The 15,197-nt window shown below is 42.5% G+C and overlaps 1 protein-coding gene across 3 annotated transcripts; it reads left to right on the forward strand.

The window, feature by feature from the left end:
* The first annotated feature begins 7,491 nt into the window (after window positions 1-7,491).
* Window positions 7,492-12,196, forward strand: TCEAL9 (transcription elongation factor A like 9). Of its 3 annotated transcripts, none has more exons than XR_014834809.1 (4): window positions 7,492-7,595; window positions 8,104-8,169; window positions 9,004-10,035; window positions 10,350-12,196. XR_014834809.1 is itself a non-coding variant. In XM_021079946.2 (4 exons), exon 4 carries the CDS (start codon window positions 9,080-9,082, stop codon window positions 9,392-9,394), a length of 315 nt encoding a protein of 104 aa, XP_020935605.1. In that variant the 5' UTR covers window positions 7,492-7,595; window positions 8,104-8,169; window positions 8,269-8,377; window positions 9,004-9,079; the 3' UTR covers window positions 9,395-9,835. The 3 variants fall into 3 exon arrangements, 2 of the variants coding, with proteins under 2 accessions (XP_020935605.1, XP_013846436.1); XM_021079946.2 differs by lacking the exon at window positions 10,350-12,196 and adding an exon at window positions 8,269-8,377 and having other exon boundaries at window positions 9,004-9,835; XM_013990982.3 differs by lacking the exon at window positions 10,350-12,196 and having other exon boundaries at window positions 9,004-9,835.
* The last annotated feature ends 3,001 nt before the right edge of the window (window positions 12,197-15,197 follow it).

Raw genomic sequence — 15,197 nt, forward strand, 5'->3', positions numbered from 1 at the left:
TTTTATAACCTGCTTTTAAATAGTATTTACTGACGGAGTTCCCGTTGTGGCACAGCAGAAATGAATCCGACTAGGAACCATGAGGTTGAGGGTTTGATACCTAGCCTCGCTCTGTGGGTTAAGGATCTGGAGTTGCTATAGCTGTGGCGTAGACTGGCAGCTACACCTCCGATTCGACCCTTAGCCTGGGAACCTCCATATGCTGCGGGTGCAGCCCCCCCAAAAAAGCAAAATCAATCAATCAATCAAAATATAAATTAAAAGATAAAAATTAAATAGTATTTACTGCCTTTTTTTGCAAAAGCAAAACATTTTCATTGAAAAAAAGTCAGGAAACTATAGATAAATGCAATTTGTCAAGCAGAGGCAGAAATAAATCCTTGGAGTTCCCATTGTGGCTCAGTGGTAATGAACCCAACCAGTATCCATGAAGACATGGGTTCAATCCCTGGCCCCACTCAGTGGGTTAAAGATCCAGTGTTGCCATGAGCTGTGGTGTAGTTTGCAGATGAGGCTTGGATCTGGTGTTGCTGTGGCACAGGCTGGCAGCTGCAGCTCTGATTTGACACCTAGCCTGGGAACCTCCATGTGCTGCAAGTGCGGCCCTAAAAAGCAAGAAAGCAAGAAGGAAGAAAGGAAGGAAGGAAGGAAGGAAGGAAGGAAGGAAGGAAGGAAGGAAGGAAGGAAAGAAAGAAACGCTTTTTTTGTTCTATTCAAGTATATTCCTTTTTTATATATTTATATTTGTTAAAGTATAGTTGATTTACAATGCGATGCCAATTTTTTTGTTGTTGTTGCTTTTTAGGGCTGCATGTGTGGCATATGGAAGTTCCCAGGCTAGGGGTCGAATCAGAGCTGCAGCTGCCGGCCTACGCCACAGCCACAGCAACTCGAGATCCAAGCCGCATCTGTGACCCACACCACAGCTCCCGGCAACGCTGGATCCTTAACCCACTGAGTGAGGCCAGGGATCGAACCTGTATCCTCTTGGATACTAGTCAGATTCATTACTGCTGAGGCACAATGGGAACTCCCCAATTTCAAATATAGTTTTAAAAGCACTGAATTGGTAACTAAGACAATTTATAATCTGCTTAAAATATTATATCATTGACTACAATATTAATTTTCCCAGCAAAAAAATTTTCCAGAGGGAAATATTTCTCCAGGGTAAAATTCAGAGATACCTTCTGTGCAATGTATGACTAATAGCACAGCTTGACTTGGATTAGAGGGAGGCACAGTAAGAGTGTGGGGAGGAGAGCCTCATTTATTGTTCGTTTATTATATTGAAGTATAGTTGATTTACAATATTGTGTTAATTTCTGCTGTACAGCAAAGTGATATGTTATATATATATATGTTATGATATATATATATATATATATATATACACATACATACAATCTTATTTTATTTTAATTTTTTTGTCTTTTTGTCTCTTTAGGGCGGCACCCACGGCGTATGGAGGTTCCCAGGCTAGGAGTCGAATCAGAGCTGTAGCCACCGGCCTACACCACAGCTCACAGCAATGCCAGATCCTTAAGCCACTGAAGGAGGCCAGGGATTGAATCCGCATCCTCATGGATGCTAGTTAGGTTCGTTAACCGCTGAGCTACGACGGGAACTCCTACAATCTTATTTTAAAATATCCTTTTCCATTATGGCTTATCATAGGACATTGAATACAGTTGCCTGTTGTTTATAGCCCTTGTTGTTTATCCCCTCTGTGTATAACAGCTTCCCTCTGCTAACCCCAACCTCCCAGTCCATCCTTCTCCCAACGACCTGCCCTTGGCAACCACAAATCTGTTCTACTCTGTGGGTCTATTTCTGTTTTGTAGAAGAGAGTCTCATTTTAATGGATACTAGTCACTAATGGGAAGGGAAGCAAATGTGAAGCATTCAACAATTGCTGGGACTCCACACCTCAAACAGGTAATGGAGGCCTTGGATCAAATCCTACTCGGGTACAGAGAAGTATATATGTGAAATATGTGTCATAAAATAAAGTCATAGTGTTGGCAGACTATTATTTATTGTAGAAGTTACGCATACCTACAGAAAAAATGTAGAAGAAGCTACAAAGAAGTATACAAAATAATATATAAATCGCCCACCAACCAATTCTAATATTTTGGTATATATATTATATATTATATACATATAATATAGATATACTTGTAATTTTAATGGGACCTTCTGAAGATTACCATTTGTAACCTGCTTTTCTCACCTACCAAAATATTACAAAAAACACCTCCGTTTCAATAAAGATATGACTGTCTTATATTTGTCAGGTATTTTATTTCTTTTGTATGTTTTCAGTTTTATCTCATTCATTCTTCTCAATGCTATTAATTAATGCATACCTATCAAAGTTTAGTTTTGAGGGCTGCACTCACAGCATGTGGACATTCCCAGGCCAGGAATCAAACCTGTGCCACAGAGCCATAGCAGTGACAACACTGCTTAACCCACTGAGCCATGAAAAACACCAAAGATAAATTTTAAATACGTAATGGAACACTTAAAAATTAAAGGTTCCCAGAGTTCCCACTGTGGCTCAGTGGTTAATGAACCCGACTAGTATCCATGAGGACATGGGTTTGATCCCTGGCCTCGATCAGTGGATTGGGGATTCAGCGTTGCCCAGTGGATTGGGGATTCAGCGTTGCCGTGAGCTGTGGTGTAGGTCGCAGACACGGCTCGGGTCATGTGTTGCTGTAGCTGTGGTGTAGGCCGTCAGCTACAGCTCTGATTCGACCCCTAGCCTGGGAACTTCCATGTGCCGTGGGTGCAGCCCTAAAAAGAGAAAAAAAAAAAAACAGTAGAAGTTCCCTTTATATTGAATACTCATTTCAAATATATCTTATGGGAATATCTTAGTATATATTAGTTCAAATTTGTAATATGATAGAGAAGTACAGTAAGACTCCATAATATTGACATTGGATATAATGTGATTGGCAATGGGCATGGAAGAGGGGAAAACAAGGATAATGTTTAAGCTTGAGTGTTGAGTAAACAACTGTTAGGAGGTGGCATCAAAACACAGCTGAGTCTCTAATGGACTTGGGTTGTGCAGTGAGCTAACCAAATAGGCTCACATCAGTAATTCCATTCATCTCTTAATAATATAACCCAGAATTTTACAGCAGTGAATTTTGTGGACTTTATTAATCATGCTATGGTAGAATTTCATTATATACTTATATTTTAAATACACAAAAATAAATGTATGTATGCTATGACCAAAATGTGCTACCACATATATTAACCTTCAATTTGCTTTCTTAACAATATATGTTGGACATTTTTCATGTGAGTAAATATAACTCCACATTATTATTTTTTTCGTCACTGCATAGTATTGCTTTAGTGAATGATCAAACTTTTCTTAAACCAATCCCATTTTAGGACTATTTAGTTTTTTCCTTTTAAGAGAAAATCTATTACCACTACAAAGACCACATTTGGCATGAGAGTATTTCTGTATGATAAAACATTAGAAGAGAGATTGATGTGTCCAAAAGTACATATATTTTAAGGTTTGATATCGCCAAAATGTCCTCCAGAAATATGCTATTTTATCCATCTTTTATTAATTTTTTTGCATCTTGCTTGTACTTTTTTTAATTGAGGTATAAAGGACATAACATATTAGTTTCAGGTGTACATCATAGTGATTCAATATTTGTATAAATTGAAAAATGATCAACATAATAGTCTAGTTCATATTCACACACTATTTTATATTCTCAAAAGTGCATGTGAATGTTTATTTTTCCATACCCTCACCAGCTCTGAGTATAATCAATATTTTTCAGCTTTTCTATTTGCATAGGTGGAAAATTAACTCTCACTTCTGTTCTCAGTAGATCTCATTCTAATTCTTAGAATTCTATGGTATGGTTTTTACATAATTAATTTAACCTGTTCCCTATTTTAAGACATTCAATTTTTTCTTAATTGTTCCTATTAGTAAAGAATTGTGTTAAATATCCTAACAGTCATTTTCCATTTTTAAATGGTATATACTATTGGTGCAGTTTGAATTGTTTTAACAGAACTATGAAGTTTGCCTTCTTTGCTTTGTAGCAAAATCATCTGGAAAAATCTTTTTTGTGTGTCTTTTTTTGTCTTTTTAGGGCCCCACCCAGGGCACATGGAAGCTCCCAGGCTAGGGGTCGAATCAGAGCTGTAGCTGCTGGCCTACACCACAGCCACAGCAATGCAGGATCCAAGCCATGTCTTCAACTTACACCACAGTTCACAGCAACGCCAGATCCTTAACCCACTGAGCAACGCCAGAGATCGAACCTACATCCTCATGGATACCAGTTGGGTTCGTTAACCACCGAGCCATGATGGGAACTCCGTCTGGGAAAAAATTTTTTTTTTTTTTTGTCTTTTTAGCTATTTCTTGGGCCGCTCCCGCGGCATATGGAGGTTCCCAGGCTAGGGGTCGAATCGGAGCTGTAGCCACCGGCCTACGCCAGAGCCACAGCAACGCGGGATCCGAGCCGCATCTGCAACCTACACCACAGCTCACGGCAATGCCGGATCGTTAACCCACTGAGCAAGGCCAGGGACCGAACCCGCAACCTCATGGTTCCTAGTCGGATTCGTTAACCACTGCGCCACGATGGGAACTCCGGGAAAATTTTTAGTTTAGGAGAATATGTACACGTGTGTGAATGTGCAGGTGCACGTGTACTTGCTTGGGCACATATCTGCTATTTCCTAGAACAATTCTCTTTTCCTTCATCACTGCTTTTCACCTGTGGCTTCTCTTTGTATATTCAGGTCCAAGTCAAAGAATTGATGCTAGGAATTCTGGTCAACAAACTAACCGTGTTGTCATAAATTAACTACTGTGACTACTATTAAATATTTTCTCAGGGTGAATACCTAAGAACAGATTTACAGGCTGAAAGGGAATGCATATTTTAAGTACGTAGCAATTACTTACGTACTATCCAGAAAGGTTGATCAATTCAGATTCCATAACCTGGAAATAAATGAAAAAGTCCTTGCCGGTAATGCAGAGCATATCAAAAAGTGCTTGCACTGAACCTGTTTTCAGAAAATAGCCACCGTCAGTCCCATAAGGAGGAGCCACTGGCCTTTAGCCAGCAAAGCAGCATGAGACAGGCCAGGGTAATGGTAAGGACACAGGACCTAGCTTCAGTCAGACTGGTCTTCTCTTTCCTTCCCACTCTCCATCTAGGTCCTGCCCACCCGCTGAGGCCCAGGTCAAGGTTCCTTTACCTCCAGGAGGCTTCCTCTATTAGGGGCTAACTGGCCTTTGCCTTCTCTGAGCTCCTACTAGCCTGGCAGTCCACCCTTTCCTTTAACCCTTTCTCCGAATGGCTTCCTGTGAAGGGGGTTCTGCCTTTCCAGCAATAGCATCTATTCTAACCCTAGGGTGAACCCACAGGGGATGGGGCTCACTCTCAGGTGGACAGACCTGGAAGAGGGCACAAGCAAGCCTTGGGTTTAGGCTCCAGGTCCTTCGGGTAGGCTATTCCAAGGTCCTAGGTATCTAGAATGTGGGCTATAAGGATAGAAGTGAAGGGTCCAAGTTGGCACATCTTGCCCCATTGACTCTTCGCTTCCTGGGGGACACTGCATCCAGAGGACCAAACATTGCTTCCTGGCAAATACCACCAGCAAGACTCTGAGATCAAACATTACTTTTATTCATTTTGAATTCTTTTCCCCAAATGAAATCCAAAGATAATGATAATAATAGTTTCCACTTTTATATTTATTCATTTATTTTAGGGCCGCACCTGCGGCACATGGAAGTTCCCAGGCTAGGAGTGGAATAGGAACTGTAGCTGCCAGCCTAGACCATAGCCATAGCAACACAGGATCCGAACCGTGTCTGTGACCGACACCACAGCTCACAGCAACACCAGATCCTTAACCCACTGAACAAGGCCAGGGATTGGACCCGCATCCTCGTGGATACTAATTCATGAGATTCATTACCACTGAGCCATAACAGGAACTCCTAGTTTCCACTTTTAAAGCACTTACCATATGCCAGGCACTATTCTCAGAACTGTACGAATTCTAACTCATTTAACTAATTTTGTCTTTTCTGACTATAAAAAGATATGTTTGTTAAAAAGAAAATCATAGGCCCCAAACCATGTCTCTTGTGCTAAAACGCATGATACCAAACCAAGACTTAATGCCTGACCTATTTAAAAAGAAAAAGATACAAACGAACTTATTTGTAGAACAGAAACAGATTCACAGGCTTGAAAAAATTACAGTTACCAAAGGGGACCAGTGCAGGGGGAAGGAAGGACTGAGGGTTTGGGATTGGTATATGCACACTGAGGTATACAGAATGACTGGCCAACAGAGTCCTGCTGTATATAACACAGTGAGCTCTATCCAGTATTCTGTGATACTCTATGTGGGGAAGGAATCTGAAAGAGAATGGATGTGGGTATATGCATAACTGAATCACTTCGTTGTACAGCAGAAATGATCACAGCCTTGTAATCAACTATACTTCAATAAAACTTTAAAAAAAAAAAAAACTGATCTAAGTGCAGTTTCAACCTCTCCAAGAAAAATAATCTTAAATCAACCAGTCTGGAATTTTCTGGTCAAGCAACAGTAAGGTAATCTGTCCCCGTAGGCCCTCTCCATCCCCCCAGAGAAAAAAGAAGCAATCTGCATGATAAAACCCTTGCTGCTCCCTTGTCCCCAGGCCACCCCCCAGAAGGGGTCCTGGCCTAAAAATAACCCTTTCTTTTTATTTTGCTAATAGCTCCCTTGCCCCCCTCTCCTGCCTATAGAAAAATTCCATTTTGTACAACCCCTTCTAGCTGTTAGATGAGCTGCAGCCCTATTCATGAATTCTCCAATAAAGCCAATCAGATTTTCATGTTTACTCAGTTGAATTTTTTTTAAGTTAATTTTTTAATATGGAAAAGTATTAAGAATAAAGTAAAAAAAAAAAAAACCACACACATTAAAAAATCTTACTCCTGTCCCAGCATCACCCAACCTTCGCCTTTTTTAAAAACCTGCTGCCAAAACAACCCTGCTCCACAACAGCCCAGGACCAGATTGCTGAAGAAACAGAAGCTGGGGGAGGGGCGAGGGATGTAAATTGTAGTTCTTTTTTTTTTTTTTTCTTTTTTCTTTTTTTTTTCTTTTGTAGGTTGGAGCTCTTAATCCTGGGAGCGGAGGGCAGGAAAAGACAATTCTTGAAAGAAGTAGAAAAGTTTAGAAGCTCCAGAAAAAGATGCAGCCCCTCCCCAGGAATCAGAGAAAGGCAAATAACATTTTTCCCTCTGGGATGGGCAAAAAAGACCGACAAGGCCAAATGCATAAGGGGGAGGGGGCAGAGGGCCGACCCACTTCTGCCGCGCTTTTGGTGGGAGTGGAAACTGGGGACCAGAGCTCACCGGTGACGTAGCTCTCACGTGACCAGGAGTCGACGTGTGCAGAAGTCCTGCTAGTCTGGTCCTTGTTCGCCTCTGGGTACCAGCTTCCCTTGAGCAGCGCAGACGGCGGGGCCCGAGGCCAGGGGAGGAAGGATTCGGCTTGCCGGAATTTTGCAGGTCGGTGGCAAACTAGGCGCTGCCTGGGGATTTCTTGGGTGGGGTAGCCTAGAGCCTAGACTTGAGGGAAGGCCTGGTCAAGTCCATCTCTCCACCTCCCACCTCCAGCTCTGCAAGAAGTGATGGCCCTCGGGAAAGGGACCAGGAGTCCCGGGAGAAGGACAAGGAGACCTGTGATAGCTTAAAAATAATCATCCTCTGCCACCTCAGACCGCTCTCCCAACACCTACCTTCGCCCCAATCCCTCCCCCGCGCCCAAGTCTTAAAGATAGTTGGGAAATAATCTGCTTTTCCTACTCCCTGTCTGATGGAAAATTCGAGCTAACTTGCACTGTTGGAGAAGGGGAGAGATGGGGGAAACACAGAAGGTGGGAAAGTTACCCAAACCGAGAACTTTAAGGAGGAAAAAAGTACGTGGTGCCGGTCAGTCCACCCAGCGTTGGTCCACCAAGCGCTCGCCCCACCCCCACTCTCACCCCTCCCCCTCCCATTTCCCGTTTGCCTGCAGGTCTTGTCGTTCCTAGCAGTACGCAGGGCTGGAAAGGGCAAGAAGAACGTGACCGCATCAGTACAGGTAGGTGTGGGAAATATAAAGACCCCCGGGGTGGAGGTGGGCCAGGGAGGGACTGAGGTTGTGGGCCCCACTGTTCCTCCCCCCATCTCTTTCTTCCAGCTTACTCTGTTCTAGGAGGATCTTGGTGCCTGAAAAAAGGTTGAGGAGGGCCTTGGAAAAGGCTGGAGGGAGGGATGAGACCAGAGAGGTGAGGAGGTGGAAAATGGAGGTAAGAGCGGCAGGCTCAGGAAATCCCTGATGGCTGATTGAGTCTCTCAGGTGGAAAACATTTGATGATAGCTCTGAATCAAAAAATTAGGAGTTTGGGGTTTGTAGATGCAAACTATTGGATTTGGAGTGGATAAGCAATGAGATCCTGCTGTATAGCACAGGGAACTATGTCTAATCACTTGTGATGGAACATGAAGGAGGACAATGTGAGAATAAGAATATATATATGTGTGTGTATATGTATATATATATATATATATATGACTGGGTCACTTTGTACAGCAGAAATTGACATAACATTGTAAATCAACTATAATAAAAAAAATTTTTTTTGTCTTTTTAGGGCCGCACCCACGGCATATGGAGGTTCCCAGGCTAGGGGTCTAATTGGAGCTGTTGCTGCCGACCTACACCACAGCCACAGCAACACCAAATCCTTAACCCACTGAGCAAGGCCACGGATCGAACCCGCAACCTCATGGTTCCTAGTCGGATTCATTTCTGCTGCGCCAAGACGGGAACTCCAAAAAAATTTTTTTAAAAAAAGCAAATACTGAGACCTGTGTACAGACCCCTGGGCCATTCACCAAGCCTTTGACTTGACGTCTCCTTCTTGCTTCCTAGAAGTAATTGTTTCAAAGAGGAATAAACAGAAAAAAAGAAAGAGGGCAAAGAAGGAAGGAAGAGAGACAGGCACAAGATGAAACCCTGTCAAAAAATTGAAGGAAAACCAGAAAATGAGAGTGAACCAAAATTTGAGGAAGAACCAAAGCCTGAGGAAAAGCCTGAGGAGGAGGAAGAGCCAGAGGAGGAGGAAAAATCAGAAGGAACTTTTAAAGAAAGGCTGATTCAGTCTCTCCAGGAATTTAAAGAAGATATACACAACAGGCATTTAAGCAAGGAAGATATGTTTAGAGAAGTGAATGAAATAGATGAGATAAGGAGAGTAAGAAACAAACTTATAGTGATGCGTTGGAAGGTTAATCGAAACCATCCTTACCCCTATTTAATGTAGTTTCCCTGGATTTTTTTTTCTGATGTTAACATTGCTATCTTGTAATTTGTGTTTTCCTGATATACCTTTGTCCATCTTTCTACTTTTAACTTGTTGCTATTAATGGTTTTGGATGCATCTCATTGTTTATTGTATTTCAAACCAATCTACAAGTCTCTGCCTTTTAATAAGAGACCTTTACTCCTTTGTACAAAAAGAGATGCCTGACAGGATATAAAATGAAAAGAAAAGGTAATATGAGAATATCGTATTTTTGAAAGGGAAGAGTACATTTATATATTAACATATATGCACAAAAGAACATGTAAAGAATGAAAGACACAAAGTACGGTGAGTGGTAGTGTTAAGTGATTTTTAAAATTAGCTTATTGATATTTTTCCTTCTTCCTAGAATGTACACACCTTATTGTTAAAAATAATAAAATTTTTATAACAAAAGGAGTAGCCAACAGCACTTAGTGTATTTCTGAAGGCCTTGGGACACTTAATATTTATCGCCAAAACAATAACAACAAAAACCTGGGAGTTCCCAACTTGGCTCAGTGGAAACAAATTAAACTAGTATCCATGAGGACACAGGTTCAATCCCTGGCCTAGCTCAGTTGGTTAATGATGTGGCATTGCCATGAGCTGTGCTGGAGGTCACAGACACAACTTGGATCCCACATTGCTGTGGCTGTGGCGTAGACTGGCAGCTGCAGCTTCGATTCGACCCCTAGCCTGGGAACTTCCATATGCTGCAAGTGCGGCCCTAAAAAGCAAAAAAAAAGAAAAATTGCCAGAATTTCCGAAGCCAATGTGAATGCCAAATTACCTCCAGATCACTCAGCTAGAAGAATAAATTTTACATCTTTTATCTCTTTCTTTCTCTCTTTTTTAGGACCATACCTGCAGCATATGAAAGTTCCCAGGCTACGGGGCAAATCGGAGCTGCAGCTGCAGGCCTACACCACAGCCACAGCAATGCAGGATCCAAGCCACATCTGCAACCTATGTCAAAGCTTGTGGCAAAGCCTTAACCCTCTCAGTGAGGCCAGGGATCAAACCCACATCCTCATGGATGCTAGTCAGTTTCTTAAGCCACTGAGCTGCAACGGGAACTCCTACATCTTTTCTCATCTGGAAAATAGAGAATGATCTCTCGGATCTTGTGAGGACCAACCAAATAAGGTAATGATAGTGAGCTATATATTTGACAGGATTTTGTCCTCATCTGCCCAGGCAGGATCCCAACACTAAGAGATTTGTGTCAGGCATTTTGGAGACTGGAGAAAGTAGTTCTCACCTTGCCTAAGAACAAATCCAGACTGTTAGGTGGGTACCACCTTTGTGTTTCTCTCCTGTGTGCCTCCCCAACCTTCTATCCCTTTCCCCTTGATACTGCCATGCATATTGGGTATTTCTGCCCCTTCATCCAAGTCCTGTACCTCTCAGGCCCCAACACTGCTGATGTGCTAGAAATCTCAAATAGTGAAGCCCAGCGTATTTCTTTGGAACCCCCAATGAGCTGACTCTCCCATTTGACCTACAGAAAGGGAAAATGCCCTATCTCTTCATTTTTTTTTTTTTTTTTTTTTTTGTCTTTTGTCTTTTTTTGTTGTTGTTGTTGTTGTTGTTGTTGCTATTTCTTGGGCCGCTCCCGCGGCATATGGAGGTTCCCAGGCTAGGGGTTGAATCGGAGCTGTAGCCACCGGCCTACGCCAGAGCCACAGCAACGCGGGATCCGAGCCGCGTCTGCAACCTACACCACAGCTCACGGCAACGCCGGATCGGTAACCCACTGAGCAAGGGCAGGGACCGAACCCGCAACCTCATGGTTCCTAGTCGGATTTGTTAACCACTGCGCCACGACGGAAACTCCTATCTCTTCATTTTTGATAGACATTTAGGCAGGACCACTTAGGCCATGAAATTTTATTGATTCCTTGGCAATTTGGAGATTCTAATTACAGACGCCTCCTCCCCATAAGACTCAGACACAATGGGTCTGTGTGGGGGATGGAACAGAAGTCTGAGTAACACATTATGCTTGAGTCAGAGTTGCTTCTCTGAGTCTAAAGATTGGTTTTATCTTCCTGACTCTCTAAAAGACGGGTGGCAGGCCGTCCTCACCAGCTCAAAAGGTACCCCTAGACCTGTGTAAATTTTAAAGGGAGGTTCAAGTCAGATTTCAGGACATTCCCATTCTCACTTGGAAATATGCAAAAGTGCTGTGAAAGACGTGCTGTGTATTTACATCTACATCCAAATCTTCATAACTATAGATGTATCTATCTGTGTGTGGGGGGGGGGCTCACAGTTGTGCCACTTTTGGGGGCAATTCATCTCTCTAGTCTATTCAAGGTTGCAACAGCTTGATGGATGCTGGTGGGGCTGGATTCTGGCTGGAGTGAGATGAGAGGCCAGGAACTCACTGTGCCAGTTTTCTAGGATGGTATGAATCCAACCTCCTAGCACTGGGGCAGGATGGAGAAGGGCTCCCCAAGCCACACTCCTCTCCAGGGTGGTCTGACTTTGGTTCCTCTGCTCCAGTCTACAGCAGGCACCAGACTCTTCCAGGCTGATGGCGAGGCTGTCCTGCACATACATACCTGGAAGATAGCCACTGTCCCCATTGCAATTCAGAGCACTAGGCTTCCTATCCCCCTTTTTTCCTTTGCAAAGGGGCTTGATGGGAACTTTTCAAATGGAAGAATATAAATGGATATATATGTATATGCAGGGCTGATTCACTTCACTGTACACCTGAAACTTAACATTGTAAGTCATCTATACTCCAATAAAACACTTTTTAAAAAAACATTTAGGGCTTTCCTGTCGTGGCTCAGTGGTTAACGAACCTGACTAGTATCCATGAGGACATAGGTTCAATCCCTGGCCTTGCTCAGTGGGTTAAGGATCCGGTGTTGCCATGAGCTGTGGTGTGGATTGCAGACATGGCTTGGGTCTGGCATTGCTGTGGCTGTGGTGTGGGCTGGTGGCTACAGCTCTGATTCGACCCCTAGCCTGGGAACCAAAAAAGACCAAAAAAATGTTTTAAAGGAAAAAATGTAAGACTTTAAACTTCACTAACTGACAACATTGGTTGTGATAGTTTTTGTCCCAGCCATGACTACTCTGGATGTAATCTGATAATTTAGATAAGTAGAAGGGCCTGGTGGTAAGTGGAGATGATTTCAGGTAGTCCACAAATATTTTAAGTTGTAATATCCATGTATTTATTTGAATAATATAGCTATGTGCTCATACTATTATTATAAATAGTATTAAAGTCATAGAATTTTGAATGAATCCTGATTAGCTGAATGAAAAGAACATCAACTAACAAACTAAAAGTAAATACAAGGAACTTTAAAGCTACAGTAAGACATAGCTACCATGACACACAAAATTAAAGAAATAGAGGAGCAAGACCAGTGGATTTATCAGGGTGTTAATGACAAGAGTAATCTTAGGCAGAGTTTTTCACTGAGAAACTGACAGGAGAGTGTGTGTGTTTAAAAGTCAGCCCTAGGAGTTCCCATTGTGGCTTAGTGGTAACGAACCCGACTAGTATCCATGAGGATACAGGTTCGATCCCTGGCCTCACTCAGTGGGTGAAGGATCCAGCGCTTGCTATGAGCTGTGGTATAGGTCCTAGACGCAGCTCGGATCTGGCAATGCTATTTGGCTGCGGTGTAAGCCAGCCGCTGCAACTCCAATTCAACTGCTAGCGTATGAACTTCCATATGCTGTGGGTGTGGCCCTGAAAAGACAACAACAAAAATTCAGCCCTAGATCCCACACACATGTAATCACCACTGCCTTTATAAAAGGAAAAGCCAAAAGCTAAGAGAAAAGCTGGTCTGTTCCTTCCACAAGAAAAGTTCAAGGTAGGGTAAGAGTTGAGGGAGGGGAGGCTTTTCATTCATAATAGTATCCAAAAGCAGTTATTTGATATTCTGATGCATCATTTGGCAAGAGCCTTAGCAAAAGCAGCCGCATCATTTGCTGGATAATTTTGTTGGGTATGAAGCATCTTTTGATGTACTTATTGGCCATTTGTACATCTTACTTTGAGAAATGTCCATTCACATATTTTGCCTAAATGCCCCCTTGATATTTTCACTGTAAAATGGGTAAAAAATCTATTTAAAGGAATGAAGTAGATCCAAATGTACTACATATTCACCATGCATTATTAAAACAAAAATGAAGGACACAAGTTACAGTATGATAGATACACACACACACACACACACACACACACACACACACACGCCTACAAATACCAAGATGAAGCCCTTTAGTGAGCTAAAGGGAGGGATTATGTCTTTTCAAGTGACATTTTGACTTTTCCCCAGGCCTCCTGCTATCTGGTTGTTTAAGAAATAATTTTTTTTAGGGAGTTCTCTGGCAGCCTAGTGGTTAAGAATTCAGTGTTGTCACTGCTGTGGCTCATCGTCACTGCTGTGGCTCGGGTTCTATCCCTAGCCTGGGAACTCATGCAGGCCACAGGCACAGCCAAAAATAATAACAATTTTTTATTTTTTTATTTTTATTTTATTTTTTTGTCTTTTTGCTCTTTCTTGGGCCACTCCCGCGGCATATGGAGGTTCCCAGGCTAGGGGTCGAATCGGAGCTGTAGCCACTGGCCTATGCCAGAGCCACAGCAACGCAGGATCTGAGCCACGTCTGCAACCTACACCACAGCTCATGGCAACGCCAGATCGTTAACCCACTGAGCAAGGGCAGGGACCGAACCCGCAACCTCATGGTTCCTAGTCGGATTCGTTAACCACTGCGCCACGACGGGAACTCCCAAAAATAATGACAATTTTTTAAAGTTCACTTTCTAGATAATTCTGTTATCCTTGCATTGTAACTGTCAAAATGATTTCTTAGACTTGTACAGAGTCCTTCCTCCCTTCCGTAAACCCTGAGTCCTTTTCCAGATGTTACATCATTAACCTGCTATTTAATAGAAAAGGAAATGAGGCCTAGATAGATGAAGTGTCTTGGCCAAGGTCACCCAGCTATTCAGTGGAATGCTGCCTAAGGTCAGAACCCTCATTCCTAATCTCTGCTCTGCAACAGGTGATATTTATTAAATACTAACAACAAAAGCAACGCTGTACTAAATGGATTCTCATCATTTTCTTAAAGCGCCATACACTTTCAAATCCTGGTCTTGGTTCCCAGAGTTTTCCCTGCCTGAAACAGTCTCGCAACCACTCCTCACATACTTAGCCTGGATAACTCTTACTCATTTATCCCAGCATAGAGGTTACTTTTTAAAAATAGTCTTATTGAGATATAATTCACATACCTTACATTTCACCCACCTAAACTGTACAAATTCAATGATTTTTAGTATATTCACAGATATGTACAACTATCATCACAATTTTAGAACATTATCAAGTCAAAAAGAAACACAGAACCTTAGCTACGGCCCTGCCACCATGCCTCTATCCTTCCAGCCCTAAGTAAACACTAATGTACTTTCTGTCTCTATAAATTTCCTTATCTTGGAGTTCCCATCATGGTGCAGCAGAAACGAATATAACTAGGAACCATGAGACTGCAAGTTTGATCCCTAGCCTCGCTGAGTGAGTTGAGGATCCAGCGGGCATTGCCGTGAGCCGTGGTGTAGGTCGCAGAGGCGGCTCCGATCTGGTGTTGCTGTGGCTGTGGCATAGGCCAGCAGCTATAGCTCCGATTCAACCCCTAGCCTGGGAACCTCCATATGCCATACGTGCGGCCCTAAAAAAAAAGACTAAAAATAAAAATATAAATAAATAAATAAATTTTCTTATCTGGG

The sequence above is a fragment of the Sus scrofa genome, chromosome X (assembly GCF_054392235.1).
Source record: "Sus scrofa isolate SSC_HxYL_T2T_F1_AM1 chromosome X, Sscrofa_HxYL_maternal_Yorkshire_Landrace_v2.0, whole genome shotgun sequence".
Taxonomy (NCBI): Eukaryota; Metazoa; Chordata; class Mammalia; order Artiodactyla; family Suidae; genus Sus; species Sus scrofa.

Bases quoted from the DNA above. Each gene is read 5' to 3' on its own strand.
- TCEAL9 (XM_021079946.2), top strand. From the start codon at position 9,080: ATGAAACCCTGTCAAAAAATTGAAGGAAAACCAGAAAATGAGAGTGAA.